This window comes from Oncorhynchus masou, chromosome 9 (assembly GCF_036934945.1).
Source record: "Oncorhynchus masou masou isolate Uvic2021 chromosome 9, UVic_Omas_1.1, whole genome shotgun sequence".
Classification (NCBI taxonomy): Eukaryota; Metazoa; Chordata; class Actinopteri; order Salmoniformes; family Salmonidae; genus Oncorhynchus; species Oncorhynchus masou.
The window spans coordinates 77,102,337-77,126,282 of record NC_088220.1 but is presented as its reverse complement, the minus strand read 5'-3'; the positions used below and the strand labels follow the sequence as shown (position 1 = coordinate 77,126,282).

The following is a 23,946-nucleotide window of genomic DNA, read 5'->3' as shown; positions in this document are numbered from 1 at the left end:
GATCCTGGGCGTTATGGAGTCAGTGTTGCATTCCCTCTGGAATGTGTGTGTCATTAGTCCTTGTCCAGAAACAAACACTGCAGCTCTGATGAGATTATCCTTCTCTTTGCCGGAATGAAGGGGACGGTAATTAATGTTTTTTTACAAAAAACTGTCTGAGCAACAAGGAAGAACCAACGTCCAGTGACTAAATACACGACAGAAAAACACTCACAAACGAGGTATTTCATTTTCTGTTAACAACCCATGGGATTGAATTTTGCTCACAAACACTTCAACTTCAGCATATGTATACACACACAGACTGGGAAACTGACACAGACTGGGAAACTGACACAGACTGGGAAACTGACACAGACTGGAAACTGACACAGACTGGAAACACACAGACTGGAAACACACACAGACTGGAAACACACACAGACTGGAAACACACACAGACTGGAAACTGACAAAGACTGGAAACACACACAGACTGGAAAACAGACACAGACTGGAAACACACACAGACTGGAAACACACACAGACTGGAAACTGACACAGACTGGAAACACACACAGACTGGAAAACTGACACAGACTGGAAACACACACAGACTGGAAAACTGACACAGACTGGAAACACACACAGACTGGAAACAGACACAGACTGGAAACTGACACAGACTGGAAACACACACAGACTGGGAAACTGACACAGACTGGAAACACACACAGACTGGGAAACTGACACAGACTGGAAACACACACAGACTGGGAAACTGACACAGACTGGAAACACACACAGACTGGAAACACACACAGACTGGAAAACTGACACAGACTGGAAACACACACAGACTGGAAACACACACAGACTGGAAACTGACACAGACTGGAAACAGACACAGACTGGAAACAGACACAGACTGGAAACACACACAGACTGGAAACTGGAAACTGACACAGACTGGAAACACACACAGACTGGAAACTGACACAGACTGGAAACACACACAGACTGGAAACACACAGACTGGAAACACACACAAACTGAAACTGGGAAACTGACACAGACTGGGAAACACACACAGACTGGAAACACACACAGACTGACTGGAAACACACACAGACTGGAAACACACACAGACTGGAAACACACAGACAGACTGGGAAACTGACACAGACTGGAAACACACACAGACTGGAAACTGACACAGACTGGAAACACACACAGACTGGAAACTGACACAGACTGGAAACTGGAAACACACACACTGGAAACTGACACAGACTGGAAACACACACAGACTGGAAACACACACAGACTGGAAACACACAGACTGGAAACACACACAGACTGGAAACACACACAGACTGGAAACACACACAGACTGGAAACTGACACAGACTGGAAACACACACAGACTGGTAAACTGACACAGACTGGAAACTGACACAGACTGGAAACACACACAGACTGGAAACACTGACTGGAAACACACACAGACTGGAAACACACACAGACTGGAAACACACACAGACTGGAAACACACACAGACTGGAAAACTGAACAGACTGGAAACACACACAGACTGGAAACAGAAACACACACAGACTGGAAACACACACAGACTGGGAAACTGACACAGACTGGAAACACACACAGACTGGAAACACACACAGACTGGAAACACACACAGACTGGAAACACACACAGACTGGAAACACACACAGACTGGAAACACACACAGACTGGAAAACTGACACAGACTGGAAACACACAGACTGGAAACACACACAGACTGGAAACACACAGACTGGAAACACACACAGACTGGAAACACACAGACTGGAAACACACAGACTGGAAACTGACACAGACTGGAAACACACACAGACTGGAAAACTGACACAGACTGGAAACACACACAGACTGGAAAACACAGACTGACACACACAGACTGGAAACAGACAAACACACACAGACTGGAAACAAACTGACACAGACTGGAAAACTGGAAAACACAGACTGGAAACACACACAGACTGGAAACACACACAGACTGGAAAACACACAGACTGGAAACACACACAGACTGGAAACACACACAGACTGGAAACACACAGACTGGAAACAGACACAGACTGGAAACTGACACAGACTGGAAAGAAACTGGACACACAAGACTGGAAACAGAAAGACTGGGAAACTGACACAGACTGGAAACACACACAGACTGGAAACACACAGACTGGAAAACTGACACAGACTGGGAAACTGACACAGACTGGAAACACACACAGACTGGAAACACACAAAGACTGGGAAACTGACACAGACTGGAAACACACACAGACTGGGAAACTGACACAGACTGGGAAACTGACACAGACTGGAAACACACACTGGAAACAGACACAGACTGGAAACTGACACACAAATTGACACAGACTGGAAAACTGACACAGACTGGAAACACACACAGACTGGAAAACTGACAGACTGGAAACACACACAGACTGGAAACACACACAGACTGGAAAACTGACACAGACTGGAAACTCACACAGACTGGGAACACACTGACACAGACTGGAAAACTGACACAGACTGGAAACACACACAGACTGGAAACACACACAGACTGGAAACACACACAGACTGGAAACACACACAGACTGGAAACACACAGACAAACTGACTGGAAAACACACACAGACTGGAAACACACACAGACTGGAAACACACAGACTGGAAACACACACAGACTGGAAACACACAGACTGGAAACACACAGACTGACTGGAAACACACACAGACTGGAAAACTGACACAGACTGGAAACACACACAGACTGGAAACAGACACAGACAAGACACACACAGACTGGAAACACACACAGACTGGAAAACACAGACTGGAAACAGACACAGACTGGAAACACTGACTGGGAAACACACAGACTGGAAACACACACAGACTGGAAACACACAGACTGGAAACACAGACTGGAAACTGACACAGACTGGAAACACACAGACTGGAAAACACACAGACTGGAAACACACACAGACTGGAAACACACACAGACTGGAAACACACACAGACTGGAAACACACACAGACTGGAAACACACAGACTGGAAACACACACAGACTGGAAACACACACAGACTGGAAACACACAGACTGGAAACACACAGACTGGAAACACACACAGACTGGAAAACACACAGACTGGAAACACACAGAAACTGGAAACACAGACTGGGAAACTGACACAGACTGGACACACAGACTGGAAACACACAGACTGGAAAACTGACACAGACTGGAAACACACACAGACTGGAAACACACACAGACTGGAAACAGACACAGACTGGAAACTGACACAGACTGGAAACACACAGACTGGAAACACACACAGACTGGAAAACTGACACAGACTGGAAACACACACAGACTGGAAACACACACAGACTGGAAACAGACAAAGACACAGACTGGAAAACTGACACAGACTGGAAACACACAGACTGACTGGAAACACACACAGACTGGAAACAGACACAGACTGGAACACACAGAGACTGGGAACACACAGAATGGAAACACACAGAATGGGAACACACAGACACAGACTGGAAACACACACAGACTGGGAAAACACACAGAATGGGAAACACACAGAACAGACTGGGACTGGAAACACACACAGACTGGAAACACACACAGAATTGGAACACACAGACTGGAAACACACAGACTGGGAACACTGGAAACAGAATGGGAACACACAGAACTGGAAAACTGACACAGACTGGAAACACACACAGACTGGAAACACACACAGACTGGGATTGGAACACACAGAATGGGAACACACAGAATGGGAACACACAGAATGGGAACACAGACTGGAAACACACACAGACTGGAAACAGACACAGAATGGGAACACACAGAATGGGAACACACAGAATGGGAACACACAGAATGGGAACACACAGAATGGGAAACAACACAGAATGGGAAACAACAGAATGGGAAACAACACAGAATGGGAACAAACAGAATGGGAACACACAGAATGGGAACACACAGAAAACACAGACTGGGAACAAACAGAATGGGAACACACAGAATGGGAACAAACAGAATGGGAACACACAGACTGGAAACAAACAGAATGGAAACAAACAGAATGGGAACAGAATGGGAACACACAGACTGGAAACACACAGAATGGAAACACACAGAAGACACACAGAATGGGAACACACAGAATGGGAACACACAGAATGGGAACACACAGACTGGAACACACACACACAACAAACACAAACAGAATGGGAACACACAGAATGGGAACACACAGACTGGAAACACACAGACTGGGAACACACAGAATGGGAACACACAGAATGGGAACACACAGAATGGGAACACACAGAATGGGAACACACAGAATGGGAACACACAGAATGGGAATACACAGACTGGAAACACACACAGACTTGGAACACACAGAATGGGAACACACATGGGAACACACAGAATGGGAACACACAGAATGGAAACACACGAATGGGAACACACAGAATGGGAACACACAGAATGGTAACACACAGAATGTAAACACACAGAATGGGAACAAACAGAATGGGAACACACAGAATGGGAACAAACAGAATGGGAACACACAGAATGGGAACAACACAGAATGGGAACACACAGAATGGGAACAAACAGAATGGGAACACACAGAATGGGAACAAACAGAATGGGAACACACAGAATGGGAACACACAGAATGGGAACACACAGAATGGGAACAAACAGAATGGGAACAAACAGAATGGGAACAAACAGAATGGGAACACACAGAATGGGAACACACAGAATGGGAACACACAGAATGGGAACAAACAGAATGGGAACAAACAGAATGGGAAAAAACAGAATGGGAACACACAGAATGGGAACACACAGAATGGGAACACACAGAATGGGAACACACAGAATGGGAACACACACAGACTGGGTAACTGACACAGACTGGGAAACTGACACAGACTGGAAACACACACAGACTGGAAACACACACAGACTGGAAACAGACACAGACTGGAAAACTGACACAAACTGGAAATTGACACAGACTGGAAAACTGACACAGACTGGAAACACACACAGACTGGAAAACTGACACAGACTGGAAACACACACAGACTGGAAACACACACAGACTGGAAAACTGACACAGACTGGAAACTCACACAGACTGGGAACACACAGACTGGAAACACACAGAATGGGAACACACAGAGACTGGAAAACTGACACAGACTGGAAACACACACAGACTGGAAAACTGACACAGACTGGAAACACACACAGACTGGGGAACACACAGAGACTGGGAACACACAGAATGGGAACACACAGAGACTGGGAACACACAGAATGGGAACACACAGAATGGGAACACACAGACTGGAAACACACAGACTGGGAACACACAGAATGGGAACACACAGAATGGGAACACACAGACTGGAAACACACACAGAATTGGAACACACAGACTGGAAACACACAGACTGGGAACACACAGAATGGGAACACACAGAATGGGAACACACAGAATGGGAACACACAGACTGGAAACACACACAGAATTGGAACACACAGAATGGGAACACACAGAATGGGAACACACAGAATGGAAACAAACAGAATGGGAACAAACAGAATGGGAACACACAGAATGGGAACACACAGAATGGGAACACACAGAATGGGAACACACAGAATGGGAACAAACAGAATGGGAACACACAGAATGGTAACACACAGAATGTAAACACACAGAATGGGAACAAACAGAATGAGAACACACAGAATGGGAACAAACAGAATGGGAACACACAGAATGGGAACACACAGAATGGGAACACACAGAATGGGAACAAACAGAATGAGAACACACAGAATGGGAACAAACAGAATGGGAACACACAGAATGGGAACACACAGAATGGGAACACACAGAATGGGAACAAACAGAATGGGAACATACAGAATGGGAACAAACAGAATGGGAACACACAGAATGGGAACACACAGAATGGGAACACACAGAATGGGAACAAACAGAATGGGAACAAACAGAATGGGAACAAACAGAATGGGAACACACAGAATGGGAACACACAGAATGGGAACACACAGAATGTGAACACACAGAATGGGAACAAACAGAATGGGAACAAACATAATGGGAAGAAACAGAATGGAAACAAACAGAATGTGAACACACAGAATGGGAACAAACAGAATGGGAACACACAGAATGGGAACACACAGAATGGGAACACACAGAATGCGAACTGAAGCCTGACGTTTCTTTTCTCTTTCTTTGTTTTCTCCATTTTCCCTCCACTGAAGGCTGCTTTTCATTCCTCTTCAAGAGACTGACATGGAAATTAATCAAAATTACCATTTTAAAGCATCATGCATTATTAGTCCCACTATGATTTATTGCTTTTGAGGAAACAAATGATTTAGAAATGGAGCTTCTGGGTTGAAAGTGATTAAGTGGTTTTATAGAAATAATAATGAACTGGAAACAACAACAACAAGAGCGATTGAGTGAACATCCAGGCAGTAAAACAGCAGCCATCTGGCTGTGGATATGATAACCCCTGTCTGCCCCTGTCCCCCTTCCTTCCCCCCTCTCTCACCAGAGGTGCTGCTGCTGCCACGGTCAGAGCTGTTGTAGGATCCCCCTGTGTGGGCCTCGTGGGCCTGGTTATAGAGGATGGTGGTAGCCATGGGACTGTCCCCTCCTCTATAGTGGTCTGGTAGGGGAGAGGAGGAGGATGGTAAGCATGATGAAGGTGGGTCGCAGGGCAGCATACACTACATTATCGCATTAGAAAAGTACAGATAACTTATGAAAAGGAATGAAAGAAGGGGACATTATGATATCAAAAGATGCATAGAGACTGTTTGAGTTTAACTGACTAATGATCACAGTTAGGCTTACATAAGTGCTAACATTGTAACAACACATCTTAATAATGATCTTAACCAGCGATGTGTTTAAATGTCTGTCATACACATCTAATAAGTTGAAATGTAATTTTAAACTGTCACAACAAACAGTCTGGAGTAATATCATGCAATAACATGATGTTGTCTTCCTAATAGTGCTGAAAGAGAAGACAAGCAGTTTCTGTTCCACACAAGAGACCATGACCAAACTGAAAACAGTGTTACTAAAGCAGCAACTCTTTCCTGCAGGTAAGAACAAGGTGACGATAGTTTAGTTCAGTGGCTGTCAGTTCCAACAGAAATGTTTCTCTCTCCTTCAGATAACTGACACCTGGAGAAAATCCTTCCACCTGTTGTGAACGTGACTTTACCCATGAAGAACAACCCAGACTGAAAAGACAGAAACTGACACAGAATGTAGAGCAGAGATTATATATGAACACAGAGAGGAAAGAGGAGCTAAGTAAATGCATAACAGACAATGAGAGAGAGACTGATGATGGTCTCTATCAATATGACTGGATGTGGGGCAACAGGGAAGCGAGTGAAAAAAGGAACATTCTTCGGCATGGTGGGTCCATCCACAGAGATAAAGGGAAAGAAAGAAGGGAAGAAAGAAAGATGGAAGGCGGCTATGTTTTGACCTCGTAACCTCCACCGATTCCCACCACACACTCACCCTTGTTTAGCTTGTTCTGCTCCATGATGTTATACTGGTGGAGCTGTGAGGTCATTTCCTGTTGCTTCTGCAGCTGAACCGGGGTGGGTTTCCAGCCGTGTTTCTCGTTCATCTCCCCTCCCCCTCCTCCTCCTCTCCCTCTGTCTCTGTCTGTGTTGATGTTGTTGCCCAGGATAGACGACTGGATGAGCTGTGTGGTGGCGTACGGGGTGGGCTGTCCCCCTGGTCCACCCGGCCCAACGAAGCGTCCGTCCTTCAGGTTGGGGCTGTTGAAGGTCTTCATCTCGTTGATCTTGTTGGAGAGGTCCACGTCTCCGTACACTCCTCCCTCCGGCACCATCAGGTTGGTCTGTTTGCTCTCCATCTGGTTGTTATAGTTGGCGATGCAGTCAGCTGGATAACATGGGGAGCGGGTGCAGGGTGCAGGGTTTAGTCAAAGACCAGACTAGATTCTATAGCTGGGTTCAGAAGAAGAGGTTGGCCAAGTGCACGAACGGCACGAATGGCATTGTATTCAGTTGTATTCACTGGCATCACATTCCCATAAAAAAATAAGATGAAAAGATTAACATTTCAGAATGACACAGAAATAAATCAGCCCGAGTCATTTGTACCTTTCAACAGATCACTGTGCGTTCAGTCTAGACATATATATATATATATATATATATATATATATATATATATTTCAGTGCAAACTACAGTTCATTATGTCAGATATCCCCATCTGGTTCAGTTGACTGGAGCTTTATTATACTTCCACTGTCTGCTCTCTCTGTCCTTCTGTCTCAATAATGCCTCCGTCTTATCCACAGCTCAACGTGGGTGGCGTGTCTATCCTCCCTGTCAGACGCCAGGCGAGGAGGCTTTGCTCATTGAGAAGGACAGTGGAACATGTCTGTATCAGAAGGTTGGAGGGAAGCGTGCAGCAAAGAACAAAGCTCCACTGTCAGATCCAATGTTCTCTGGCTCATAAAATATTCAAATCCTCCAGCAGATCTGAGAGACAGCCTTGCAGTAAATATCAAGGGCGGCTGTAGGTGGAACAACCGAGCGCACGTGAGCCTCACATTTCCAAGAAGCGAGGGATATCTGAGGCACTTCAGAGGCAGATGTGGAGAAAGGGCCTCTATGTGGTAGATAAAGGGACATTAACTCGTATCACTCGGCTCCGTCACCTAGCCGCTGATCCTGTTAAACCTTCACAGGGTTTAGGTTGGCCACACAAAGCAGCCAGCACCAGGCATGCTCCTTAACGTCTTATACTGGGGATGAGTGAGAAGTGATTTTACCAAATTACCCCTTCTCAAACAAACTCACACAATGTTAGGGAAATGTAAAACACAGCACGGAATGGAAAGTTGGATTAGGTTTTCTCATGTTGACTGTCATGGATAACTTTAGAAGTTGGGTATGTATTTGATGGGTACAGTGTTTCTTTGTCCTTGAGTAAGATGCTTAACCCAGCAGTAGCACAGCACTTAGTACAACACTACATCTACTACAATAAGAGAGTGGGTAAGATGCTTAACCCAGCGGTAGCACATCACTTAGGTGAGGGCCCTCGGAGTGTGGTGTCAGGACAATAACCTCACACTCAACGTCAACAAAACTAAGGAGATGATTGTGGACTTCAGGAAACAGCAGAGGGAACACCCCCCTATCCACATCGATGGAACAGTAGTGGAGAGGGTAGTAAGTTTTAAGTTCCTCGGCATACACATCACAGACAAACTGAATTGGTCCACTCACACAGACAGCATCGTGAAGAAGGTGCAGCAGCGCCTCTTCAACCTCAGGAGGCTGAAGAAATTCGGCTTGTCACCAAAAACACTCACAAACTTCTACAGATGCACAATCGAGAGCATCCTGGCGGGCTGTATCACCGCCTGGTACGGCAACTGCTCCGCCCACAACTGTAAGGCTCTCCAGAGGGTAGTGAGGTCTGCACAACGTATCACCGGGGGCAAACTACCTGCCCTCCAGGACACCTACACCACCCGATGTTACAGGAAGGCCATAAAGATCATTAAGGACAACACCCACCCGAGCCACTGCCTGTTCACCCCGCTATCATCCAGAAGGCGAGGTCAGTACAGGTGCATCAAAGCTGGGACCGAGAGACTGAAAAACAGCTTCTATCTCAAGGCCATCAGACTGTTAAACAGCAACCACTAACATTGAGTGGCTGCTGCCAACACACTGACTCAACTCCAGCCACTTCAATAATGGGAATTGATGGGAAAGGATGTAAAATATATCACTAGCCACTTTAAACAATGCTACCTAATTTAATGTTTACATACCCTACATTATTCATCTCATATGTATACGTATATACTGTACTCTATCATCTACTGCATCCTTATGTAATACATGTATCACTAGCCACTTTAACTATGCCACTTTGTTTACATACTCATCTCATATGTATATACTGTACTCGATACCATCTACTGTATCTTGCCTATGCTGCTCTGCACCATCACTCATTCATATCTTTATGTACATATTCTTTATCCCCTTACACTGTGTATAAGATATTAGTTTTGGAATTGTTAGTTAGATTACTTGTTGGTTATTACTGCATTGTCGGAACTGGAAGCACAAGCATTTCGCTACACTCGCATTAACATCTGCTAACCATGTGTATGTGACAAATAAAATGTGTGTGCCCATCGGATTTCAGAGACAAACTCACTCTGTATTGTTTATAGAAAGTACTTTTGACTGAGCGGGTGTGTACCATAACTCCCTCTTTGTCTCCATCACTGTCCATCATCTCGTCTGCTCTCTTGACTTTCCTCCCCACTCCCTCGCTCTTTCTCTCTTCCTTTATCTCTGTTTATGCTACTTATCCTCCCCACTCCCTCGCTCTTTCTCTCTTCCTTTATCTCTGTTTATGCTACTTATCCTCCCCCTCCCTCGCTCTTTCTCTCTTCCTTTATCTCTGTTTATGCTACTTATCCTCCCCACTCCCTCGCTCTTTCTCTCTTCCTTTATCTCTGTTTATGCTACTTATCCTCCCCCCCTCGCTCTTTCTCTCTTCCTTTATCTCTTTTTATGCTACTTATCCTCCCCACTCCCTCGCTCTTTCTCTCTTCCTTTATCTCTGTTTATGCTACTTATCCTCCCCACTCCCTCGCTCTTTCTCTCTTCCTTTCTCTCTGTTTATGCTACTTATCCTCCCCACTCCCTCGCTCTTTCTCTCTTCCTTTATCTCTGTTTATGCTACTTATCCTCCCCCTCCTCCCTTTCGCTCTTTTATGCTCTCTTCCTTTATCTCTGTCTTATGCTACTTATCCTTCCCACTCCTCGCTCTTTCTCTCTTCCTTTATCTCTGTTTATGCTACTTATCCTCCCCACTCCCTCGCTCTTTCTCTCTTCCTTTCTCTCTGTTTATGCTACTTATCCTCCCCACTTATCTACTTATCCTCCCACTCCCTCGCTCTTTCTCTTTCCTTTATCTCTGTTTATGCTTTATCCTCCCCTCCCCCCTCGCTCTTTCTCTCTCCTTTTCTCTGTTTATGCTACTTATCCTTCCCACTCCTCGCTCTTTCTCTCTTCCTTTATCTCTGTTTATGCTACTTATCCTCCCCCTCCCTCGCTCTTTCTCTCTTCCTTTCTCTCTGTTTATGCTACTTATCCTCCCCACTCCCTCGTTCTTTCTCTCTTCCTTTCTCTCTGTTTATGCTACTTATCCTCCCCACTCCCTCGCTCTTTCTCTCTTCCTTTATCTCTGTTTATGCTACTTATCCTCCCCACTCCCTCGTTCTTTCTCTCTTCCTTTATCTCTGTTTATGCTACTTATCCTTCCCACTCCCTCGTTCTTTCTCTCTTCCTTTATCTCTGTTTATGCTACTTATCCTCCCCCCATCGTTCTTTTTCCTCCCCATTCCCTTTCTTTCTATGCACTCTTCCAGGTACCCCCCCTCCCTCTCTCCACCCATCTCTCCCCATCTCTCCATCCAGTGTTGGCTGTAGTCTGCAGTCCTGCCCTGACCTCAACCATTGCTCCACATTTCTTAAATAACTGAGCACTTAGTGGGAATGACATTATTGGCTATAACAACAGTATGGAAATTAGCAGAGCAATTCGATTTGCAGCAGAGTAAACCAGTAAGGACCTTCCAGGGCACTCCTTTTATTTCCTGCCTAAAACAACCCTGCTTTAACCTGACATAAATCAAACACACACACTACTCCTACTCCTAAGCCACATATCCCAGGTTTTTCTTCTAGAGACCTCTCAAGGAGAGAGGTAAAGCGAGACTCCAGGGAGCTAACCCAGATATGAGATTTCACTTCTCTCTGTTTTCTACCAAATAGATCCGCTTGTTTTGATGATTCTTATCTATGCTTGGTTTTGAGAGCAGGTGCGTGAGTCATGCAACCTGGATATCTGAGGAGGCACAAAGTCGGTGAGAATGGCTGGGTGGTGGTCCTGAGGGGGCTAGGCCCCATGACCCTGAAATATGTTTATTTGTATGCATATCTAAGCATACCTCTGTCTGTATCCTCCAGGTAGTTCTTTAAAAATATATATATTATTAAATATGCTTCACTTTATCTCTGCTAGAATCTGGGTGAAATATTTTTCAATATATTTAGTTATTGCTTGCTTTTCTGAAGTCTGCCAACCTTGTTATTAGATTGGGAACCTATCTGGGCTAAAGACAACTTTTAACAAGGCTAGTAGTACTACAAAAATTAATAATAATATATACAGTACCAGTCAACATTTTGGACACACTTACTCATTCAAGGGTTTTAATTTATTTGTTTTATGTTCTACATTGTAGAATAATAGTGAAGACATCAACACAATGAAATAACACATGGAATCATGTAGTAAACAAAAAATATAGTTGATTTTTCAAAGTAGCCACCGTTTGTCTTGATGACAGCATTGCACTCTTGACATTCTCTCAACCAGCTTCACCTGGAGTGCTTTTACAACAGTCTTGAAGGAGTTCCCACATATGCTGAGCACTTATTGGCTGCTTTTCCTTCACTCTGCGGTTCAACTCATCCCAAACCATCTCAATTTGGTTGAGGTTAGGTGATTGTGGAGGTCAGGTCATCTGATGCAGTATTCCATCACTCTCCTTCTTGGTCAAATAGCAATTACACAGCCTGGAGGTGTGCTGGGTCATTGTCCTGTTGAAAAACGAATGATAGTCCCAATAGTCTCAAACCAGATGGGATGGCGTATTGCCGCAGAATGCTGTGGTAGCCATGCTGATTAAGTGTGCCTTGAATCTGAAATAAATTACAGACAGTATCACCAGCAAAGCACCATCAAACCTTCTCCTCCATGCTGAGTTCATCTATTCACCTACTCTGCGTCTCACAAAGACACAACGGTTGGAACCAAAAATCTCAAATTTAGACTCCAGACCAAAGGACCGAGTTCCACTGGTCTAATGTCCATTGCTTGTGTTTCTTGACCCAAGAAAGTCTCTTCTTCAATTTGATGTCTTTCAGTAGTGTTTTTTTGCAGACATTTGACCATGAAGGCCTGATTCAAGCAGTCTCATCTGAACAGTTGATGTTGAGATGTGTGTTACTTGAATTCTGTGAAGCAGTTATTTGGGCTGCAATTTCTGAGGTTGGTACCTCTAATGGTACCTCTTCCAATCCTGTGGCGGTCCACATGAGAGCAAGTTTCATCATAGCGCTCAATGGTTTTTGTGACAGCACTTGAAGAAACTTCAAAAGTTCTTGAAGTTTCCGGATTGACTGACGTTCATGTCTTAAAGCAATGATGGACTGTTTCTCTTTGCCTATTTGAGCTGTTCTTGCCATAATATGGACTTGGTCTTTTACCAAATAGGGCTGTCTTCTGTATACCAGCCGTACATTGTCACAACACAACTGATTGGCTCAAACTCATTAAGAAGAAAATATTTTTCACAAATTAACTTTTAACAAGACACACCTGTTACATGAAATGCATTCCAGGTGACTACCTCATGAAGCTGGTTGAGAGAATGCCAAGAGTGTGCAAAGCTGTCATCAAGGCAAAGGGTGGCTACTTCGAAGAGTTTCAAATATATAATATATTTTCATTTGTTTAACACTTTTTTGGTTATTGCATGATTCCATATGTGTTATTTCATAGTTTTGATGTCTTCACTATAATTTTACAATGTAGAATATAGTAAAAATAAAGAAAAACACTTGAATAAGTAAGTGTGTCCAAACTTTTTACTGGTAGTATTCTTATTATTACTATTAAAAAAATGTAACATGACAAACCTGAGGGGGCACGTGCCCCTGTGCCCCCTATCGACATGATGCCTCAGAGTTATTTTGATAACTGCTTTAGGCCAGTGTATGTTTGGGTGTGTTGTTCCAGTGCGTAGCGTACTCACCTGGGCGGCTGTATGTAGCCAGGTTGCTGTCACTGTTGCCCTGTCCTGCGGTGCAGCAGTTCATGCTACAGTCATTGTGATTGGAGCAGGAGTTGGGCCAGGTATCAGCCAACCAGGGCTGGGTAGCAGACTCCCCAATGTTCAGCAAACCTGGCCTGGAAGGATGGGGCACAAAACAGTCAACACTGACTAACAATGGAACATGCTGCCCCATTGTAACACAGGTTTTAGGCAGATCGATGGGGATTCAGTCAATACTAAATTATTATTTAGAAATTGTTACACTTCCATATGGCTAGGTCCTAGGCTGTTGTTTTACAGAAAATATCACTCCCTCTCCTCTCTCTCTCTCTCTCTCTCTCTCTCTCTCTCTCTCTCTCTCTCTCTCTCTCTCGCTCTCTCTCTCTCTCTCTCTCTCTCACACCTTTCTCTCACCTTTCTCTCCCTGCTCCATTGGCCTTGGATACGTATTAGAGGAGAGCTGAACAGCCCTCGTCTGAGCTAAATAACATTATGTGCGCTCTGAACAGACCACCATGACAGACTACATCTGTCCATGTCTGAACAGACCAAAGACACAATCTCTCTACTGTCTGAACAGACACCATGTTTCACTGAGCCCATCTCAGACCACCATCTCTGAGCATTAGCGATCTCTGTGCTGTCTGAACAGACCACCATTAACAGAAAGCCAGATCTCTGTGCTGTCTGAACAGAATTCAACAGACCACCATCCCATCATGTCTGAACAGACACAAACGCTCCAGACCACCATCCAGTCTGAACAGATTCCATGGTGTCACAGACCACCATCTTCTGCTGTCTGAACAGACTCCATCTCTCTCTTTATCAACAGACCACCATCCTTTAAAGTTTAGTAGAAATACACAACTACAGTCAAGGACTGAAAGTACTGAACAGAACTGAGATCAAACAGACCACCATCTCTCTACTGAGGTCATGGACATCTCAACTTTCCCTGAACAGACCACCATACATCTCTCTACTGCTTCTGAGAAGAGGAGTCTCTCTGCAGTAGTCTGAACAGACCATCCATGTCTCAGACCACCATCTCTGTGCTGTCTGATCTCTCTACTGTCTGAACAGACCACCATCTCTGTGCTGTCTGAACAGACCACCATCTCTCTACTGTCTGAACAGACCACCATCTCTCTGCTGTCTGAACAGACTACCATCTCTCTGCTGTCTGAACAGACCACCATCTCTCTACTGTCTGAACAGACCACCATCTCTGTGCTGTCTGAACAGACTACCATCTCTCTACTGTCTGAACAGACTCTCTCTGCTGTCTGAACAGACATCTCTCTGCTGTCTGAACAGACCACCATCTCTCTGCTGTCTGAACAGACCACCATCTCTCTACTGTCTGAACAGACCACCATCTCTCTGCTGTCTGAACAGACTGTCTGAACAGACCACCATCTCTCTGCTGTCTGAACAGACCACCATCTCTCTGCTGTCTGAACAGTCTGAACAGACCACCATCTCTCTGCTGTCTGAACAGACCACCATCTCTCTGCTGTCTGAACAGACCACCATCTCTCTGTCTGAACAGACCACCATCTCTCTGCAGACTGTCTGAACAGACTACCATCTCTCTGCTGTCTGAACAGACCACCATCTCTCTGCTGTCTGAACAGACCACCATCTCTCTACTGTCTGAACAGACTACCATCTCTCTACTGTCTGAACAGACCACATCTCTCTGCTGTCTGATCTCTCTGCTGTCTGAACAGACCACCATCTCTCTACTGTCTGAACAGACCACCATCTCTCTACTGTCTGAACAGACCACCATCTCTGTGCTGTCTGAACAGACCACCATCTCTCTCTCTCTACTGTCTGAACAGACCACCATCTCTCTGCTGTCTGAACAGACCACCATCTCTCTGCTGTCTGAACAGACCACCATCTCTCTACTGTCTGAACAGACCCATCTCAACAGACCACCATCTCTCTGCTGTCTGAACAGACCACCATCTCTCTGCTGTCTGAACAGACTCTCTCTGCTGTCTGAACAGACCATCTCTCTGCTGTCTGAACAGACCACATCTCTGTGCTGTCTGAACAGTCTGACAGACACCATCTCTGAACAGACCACCATCTCTCTGCTGTCTGAACAGACCACCATCTCTGCTGTCTGAACAGACTACCATCTCTCTACTGTCTGAACAGACTACCATCTCTCTACTGTCTGAACAGACCACCATCTCTCTACTGTCTGAACAGACCACCATCTCTGTCTGAACTGTCTGAACAGACCACCATCTCTCTGTGTCTGAACAGACCACCATCTCTCTGCTGTCTGAACAGACCATCTCTCTATCTGAACAGACCACTCTCTCTACTGTCTGAACAGACCACCATCTCTCTACTGTCTGAACAGACCACCATCTCTCTGTCTGAACAGACCACCATCTCTCTGCTGTCTGAACAGACCACCATCTCTCTGCTGTCTGAACAGACCACCATCTCTCTACTGTCTGAACAGACCACTGTCTGATCTGTCTGAACAGACCTCTCTGTGCTGTCTGAACAGACTACTGTCTGATCTCTCTGCTGTCTGAACAGACCACCTCTGCTGTCTGAACAGACCACCATCTGTCTGAACAGACAGACACCATCTCTGTCTGAACAGACCACCATCTCTGCTGTCTGAACAGACTACCATCTCTCTGCTGTCTGAACAGACCACCATCTCTCTGCTGTCTGAAGACAGAACAGACTACCATCTCTCTACTGTCTGAACAGACTACCATCTCTCTACTGTCTGAACAGACCACCATCTCTCTACTGTCTGAACAGACCACCATCTCTCTACTGTCTGAACAGACCACCATCTCTGCTGTCTGTCTGAACAGACCACCATCTCTCTCTGTCTGAACAGACCACCATGTCTGAACAGACTACCATCTCTCTGAACAGACCACCATCTCTGTCTGAACAGACTACCATCTCTCTGCTGTCTGAACAGACCACCATCTCTCTGCTGTCTGAACAGACTCTCTCTACTGTCTGAACAGACTACCATCTCTCTGCTGTCTGAACAGACCACCATCTCTCTGCTGTCTGAACAGACCACCATCTCTCTGTCTGAACAGACCACCATCTGAACAGACCACCATCTCTCTGCTGTCTGAACAGACTACCATCTCTCTGCTGTCTGAACAGACTACCATCTGAACAGACCACCATCTCTCTGCTGTCTGAACAGACTACCATCTCTCTGTCTGTCTGAACAGACTACCATCTCTCTGCTGTCTGAACAGACCACCATCTCTACTGTCTGAACAGACTACCATCTCTCTACTGTCTGAACAGACCATCTCTCATGTCTGAACTCTCTCTGCTGTCTGACTCTCTCTCTGAACAGACCACCATCTCTCTGCTGTCTGAACAGACTACCATCTCTCTGCTTTCTGAACAGACTACCAGCTCTCTGCTCGTTAGGGCTGTCCCCAACTAAAAAAAATCTTTGGCGACCGAAAGTCGTCTCTTCTTTCGACAAATCGATTGCTTAAAATTTTTAAATGTGTAATTTTCCATATATAGACACACCCTATGGGTTTTAATAAAATTAACTATATGCATTGAGCTTGTCTGATGCTTTAAGCTTACGGTTTGATGCCTCAAGAGGGCACCAAAGATGTAGATAACCAGAAAAAAAACTTAACCTGATCCAACTATTCTCCTCCAACTCCGGCTGGCTTTCACAGATTCTGCAAAATCAAATCAAATCCAATTTTATTGGTCACATACACATGGTTAGCAGATGTTATTGCGAGTGTAGCAAAATGCTTGTGTTTCTAGTTCTGACAGTGCAGTAATATCTAACAAGTAATCTAACAATTCCACAACAACTCCCTAATACACACAAATCTAAAGGGATGGAATAAGAATATGTACATATAAATATATGGATGAGCGATGTCCGAGCGGTATATGCAAGGTGCAAAAGATGGTATAAAAATACAGTGGAGAGAACAAGTATTTGATACACTGCCAATTTTCTAGGTTTTCCTACTTACAAAGCATGTAGAGGTCTGTAATTTTTATCATAGGTACACTTCAACTGTGAGAGACGGAATCGAAAAGAAAAATCAAAAAATCACATTGTATGATTTTTAAGTAATTAGTTTGCATTTTATTGCATGACATAAGTATTTGATCACCTACCAACCAGTAAGAATTCGGGCTCTCACAAACCTGTTAGTTTTTCTTTAATAATTAAGAAGCCATCCTGTTCTCTACTCATTACCTGTATTAACTGCACTTGTTTGAACTCTTTACCTGTATAAAAAATACCTGTCCACACACTCAATCAAACAGACTCCAACATCTCCACAATGGCCAAGACCAGAGAGCTGTGTAAGGACATCAGGGGGAAAATTGTAGACCTGGGATGGGCCACAGGACAATAGGCAAGCAGCTTGGTGAGAAGGCAACAACTGTTGGCACAATTATTAGAAAATGGAAGAAGTTCAATATGACGGTCAATCACCCTCAGTCTGTTGCTCCATGCAAGATCTCACCACGTGGGGCATCAATGATCATGAGGAAGGTGAGGGATCAGCCCAGAACTACACGGCAGGACCTGGTCAATGACCTGAAGAGAGCTGGGACCACAGTCTCAAAGAAAACCATTAGTAACACACTACGCCGTCATGGATGAAAATCCTGCAGCGCACGCAAGGTCCCCCTGCTCAAGCCAGCGCATGTCCAGGCCCATCTGAAGTTTGCCAATGACCACCTGGATGATCCAGAGGAGGAATGGGAGAAGGTCATGTGGTCTGATGAGACAAACATAGAGCTTTTTGGTCTAAACTCCACTCGCCGTGTTTGAAGGAAGAAGAAGGACGAGTACAACCTCAAGAACACCATCCCGACCGTGAAGCATGGAGGTGGAAACATCATTCTTTGGGGATGCTTTTCTGCAAAGGGGACTGGACGACTGCACCTTATTGAGGGGAGGATGTATGGGGCCATGTATCACAAATTCTTGGCCAACAACCTCCTTCCCTCAGTAAGAGCATTGAAGATGGGTTGTGGCTGGGTCTTCCAGCATGATAACAACCTGAAACACACAGCCAGGGCAACTAAGGAGTGGCTCCGTAAGAAGCATCTTAAGGTCCTGGAGTGGCCTTGCCAGTCTCCAGACCTGAACCCAATAGAAAATCTTTGGAGGGAGCTGAAAGTCCGTATTAGCCAGCGACAGCCCCAAAACCTGAAGGATCTGGAGAAGGTCTGTATGGAGGAGTGGGCCAAAATCCCTGCTGCAGTGTGTGCAAACCTGGTCAAGAACTACAGGAAACGTATGATCTATGTAATTGCAAACAAAGGTTTCTGTACCAAATATTAAGTTCTACTTTTCTGATGTATCAAATACTTATGTCATGCAATAAAATGCAAATTAATTACTTAGAAATCATACAATATGATTTTCTTGTATTTTTGTTTTAGTGTACCTATGATAAAAAAATTACAGACCTCTACATGCTTTGTAAGTAGGAAAACCTACAAAATCGGCAGTGTATCAAATACTTGTTCTCCCCACTGTACATATGAGATGAGTAATGGAAGATATGTAAACATTATTAAAGTAGCATTTTTAAAGTGACTAGTAATCTATTTATTAAAATAGCCGAGGATTTCAAGTCTGCATGTCTGTTAGTGACAGTTGTTTAACAGTCTGATGGCCTTGAAATAGAAGTAATTTTTCAGTCTCTACATTTGTACCGATCTGTGTGCCAGGTATGGTCTTCGCATGCAAATTTTTATGAAACAGTTTTACTTAATTTAGAATAATGTCTTCATATCTCAAAATGTCATGTGGTTAATAAATATTATATCTACATGTAAATGAAAATGACACAAACCTAGAAAGTATCTTCTATTGCCAACTATATAAAATCATTGCAGCCTGCACTGCAGGTAGAAAATATCCTGATAAAAATAAATATCCTATGAATCATATTGGCTACACATGGCCTGTCTGCAACAAACTTGAAACATTAAATCAACTTTGGGTCCAGCCGGAAGATTGTGCAAGCAAACTTGCAACATTGTATAAAATATTCTGGGCCCTCAGAGTTTCCCTGTCAGTGAGCTTGGGACAGACACAGCTGGAGGCTATTTGCACGCAAGGGATAAGAAGCAGTGCTTGACTTGGGCAGGATCTCACCAGAGCTGAGTAACAGCACCTCAAATGTTCTACTGCTTGGGCTCCTGTTCTTCTCATAGAATATTAGCTCAAAAGTAGTGTGGACCTCCTGGACCTAAACATAAACAGTACCAACACCCAAAATGAGTACCGGAACCTATTTCAGTCCAAGTCAAGATAAAAAGCCTATTTAATGACATTTCCACCGGATAAGAGTATGACATTTTTACCTTTCACGCTGAGTGGTTATCGAACTATAGGAACTATTGTAATTCTCAATTTATGTAAAAATAGACTTTGTTTGCTTGCTGTTTCAGGTGAAGAAAACATCACTTTGTGCAAAGCTGTCATCAAGGCAAAGGGTGGCTACTTTAAAGAATCTCAAATATAAAATATATTGTGATTTGTTTAACACTTTTTTGGTTACTGAATGGTTCCATATGTGTTATTTCATTGTTTTAATGTCTTCACTTTTATTCTACAATGTAGAAAATAGTACAAATAAAGAAAAAGCCTTTTGACCGGTAGTGTATATACACACACACACACACACACACACACACACACACACACACACACACACACACACACACACACACACACACACATACACACACACACACATACATACATACATACATGAATATACATACATGAATATATATATATATGTTACTGCTCAACTAAAACAATCAGCCTAATGACCAAACAATCAAACAATCGACCAGTCGACTAATTGGGGTCAGCCCTACTTCTCGTCCACACTTCCACATCATGAACCCAGGGCTGACATTTTACATTTGAAGCAGCCGGACTAAATAGCCTTATAATTCTCATGAAATGGGGTGATTTATTAGAGCCCAAAGGCTATACTAGCACAACATCACAAAAGCCTTTAACTGTTATTTCTCTCCCATCACTACCACTGGAACAATCACACTTGTCAGACATTCGCATTGTGCTGAGTTTTTTTCCCATTTCCTATTCAGATGACTTAGTCTCCGCTTACAGTCTCCACATTCATTTTGCGTAGTGAACACATTTGTCTTGAAGAGACAAATACAATCTCAAAATGGCTCCTCAATCATCTGAGTGGTTCAGTGGAGATATGTAGAGAATGGACATTGTCGTTGAGCAGAGCTCCTATGTTCAGGCTGTAGACCTGACTCAATCACAGAGCAGGGTAATAACATGATTGTATAGATAGACACATAATGGCTATAGAACAATATGCAACCATAGAGATACCTTTTGCACAAAGAGGGGACAATAACAAAACACTGCTTTAATTCAAACAAGTCTGAAGATACACTGCCATCAACGTGGGTTCTAGATGATTGAGGAGACTATAACATCAGTGTCTGAATGTATGAGTGTCTCAGTACGCGTGACTAGTAGGTAGTCTGGAAAACAACACATAGGCTACTGTCACACCCTCTCCTGTATCAATCCTCCCATCTATTTACATAGGGCCCTCCATTCTAAAGAGTAGGGTGTGTGCAAACTCAACTATCGTCATCTCTGTGTATGTTAGAGATGATGCTATGGCACAGCCTTGTGGCCAGACATGGTGCTCTTCTATGTGGGATGAGGAGGATAGGGGTTTGGGCAAATGAGAAAATAATTTGTTCCTGTTGGTATCAAAGTGTTTTCTGCACCTCCTTGCCGTCTCCTCCACTCCCATCCTCTATTCTCTTCTCCCTCCCCTCTTCTCTCCTCTGCTCTCCTCCCTTCTTTTCCACCCCCTCCCTCTCCTCTCCTCCTCTCCCCTCTGCTCCTCTCCCTCCCCTCTGCTCTCCTCACTTCTTTTCCACCCCCTCCCTCTCCTCTCCTCCTCTCCCCCTCTGCTCTTCTCCCTCCCCTCTTCTCCCCCTCTGCTCCCTCCCTTCTTTTCCACCCCCTCCCTCTCCCTCCTCTCCCCCTCTGCTCTTCCCCTCCCCTCTGCTCTCCCCCTCCCTTCCCTCCCTCCCTCCCACTCTCTCCCTCCCTCCTCTCTTTCCCTTCCCCCCATCCTCTCCTTCCAATTTCCTTCCTCCTCTCCCTCCCCTCTGCTCTCCTCCCTTCTTTTCCACCCCCTCCCTCTCCTCTCCTCCTCTCCCCTCTGCTCTTCTCCCTCCCCTCTGCTCTCCTCACTTATTTTCCTTCCCCTCCCACTCTCCCACTCTCTCCCTCCCTCCTCTCTTTCCCTTCCCTCCCCTTTCCTCTCCTTCCAATTTCCTTCCTCCTCTCCCTCCCCTCTCCTCTCCTCCCTTCACTTCCCCTCTCCTCTCCTCTCCACCTCTGCCTGTGCTGTAAGCTTTATGAAGTAAAAGCCCTCCCCCTAGTGCCCTTCAGAGGAAGGTACACCTTCCCTCACATTCTACCATGTACCCACTCCTCACCAAATGTCCATCTGTCTCTTGGAATATGATACTATGATCCATATATTATGTTATTTTATTTGATGTCTCATATTCATACAGAAGAGATTAATATACATGTAGATAACACCCCTCTCATAGTAGACATGTATTCTTACCTTCCAGCACTGCTGACAGCCTCTCCCCCTCTCTGGTACGCCACTGAGAACAGAGAAAAGGTACAGACATGAACACCATAATCACAATCGTCATCAGAGTAACAGGCTTATCAAAACACAATAACATGGACTGTGGAGTGTGTTTGGCTCTCCTGTAAGCCTGTGTTTGTATGTGTGCGGTGTGTGGTATTTTTGATAGTGTGAGTGCATGTTTACGCATGTATGTGTGTGTGTACTACACCCTGTGTATAGATCGATGGAGACTGAGTCACTGTGTGTGTGTGTGTGTGTGTGTGTGTGTGTGTGTGTGTGTGTGTGTGTGTGTGTGTGTGTGTGTGTGTGTGTGTGTGTGTGTGTGTGTGTGTGTGTGTGTGTGTGTGTGTGTGTGTGTGTGTGTGTGTGTGTGTGTGTGTGAAAGGCTTAGGGGGCTGCACAGTGCTTTGGTCTCCTGCCATGGCTGGCGTGTGTTTGAAGCGCAGCACGCTGGAAGTTGGACTCTTTCAAGGAGCTTTAAGCTGCAGGTGTGAAGGAGAGATAAACTCCAACTTTAATTACAATATCTTCTCTGAGAAAGGGGTGGGAGGGTTTTTGGGCTGGCTGGCTGGCTGAGTACAGTAGTACAGTACTTTGGCTTTCTATCACTGGGACCTCAGGACATACATGGCTCACTAAGATTAATTTGTGAGTTTATGCTCCCATCAAAACATGACAGATGGAGTTTTTTAAAACTCTGAATTCCTTTGGTCATGGTTTTGCAAAGATAACTTAATGGGTGAGGAAATGCAGTGCTTTTATACTGAGAGAATGTTTTGCAATGTTAGGTGTGTAGTTTTGTCCTCTCAAGGTCTGACCCTTTCTCTCGTTCCTCAGATCCGGGGAGGAAAGCTGATGATAACCAATGCCAGAAAAGGCGACGCTGGGAAGTATGTGTGTGTCGGGACCAATATGGTGGGAGAGAGGGAGAGTGAGATCGCTGAGCTCACTGTGCTAGGTAAGTAACCTTCCTCACAGTCTTTGCCTCTCGCTCTCTTGCTCTCTCTCGCTCTCTTCGCAGTGCATGCTGGGAGTTTTTTGGGAGTTTGAGTGTTTGGTGTGGAGCGCTCTGTCCTAACCTTTTTCTAGATTCTGTCTTGGTCTTTTCTTAAAAT

At 44.6% G+C, this 23,946-nt stretch overlaps 1 protein-coding gene across 1 annotated transcript in view; it reads right to left on the bottom strand.

The window, feature by feature from the left end:
* LOC135546640 (roundabout homolog 1-like) overlaps positions 1–23,946 on the bottom strand; it is a 326,986-nt gene that overhangs the window by 23,308 nt on the left and 279,732 nt on the right. The window contains 4 exon segments of the mRNA XM_064975229.1: positions 6,731–6,847; positions 7,723–8,115; positions 14,100–14,254; positions 22,799–22,841. Of these exon segments, the coding sequence (XP_064831301.1) occupies positions 6,731–6,847; positions 7,723–8,115; positions 14,100–14,254; positions 22,799–22,841 (708 nt within the window).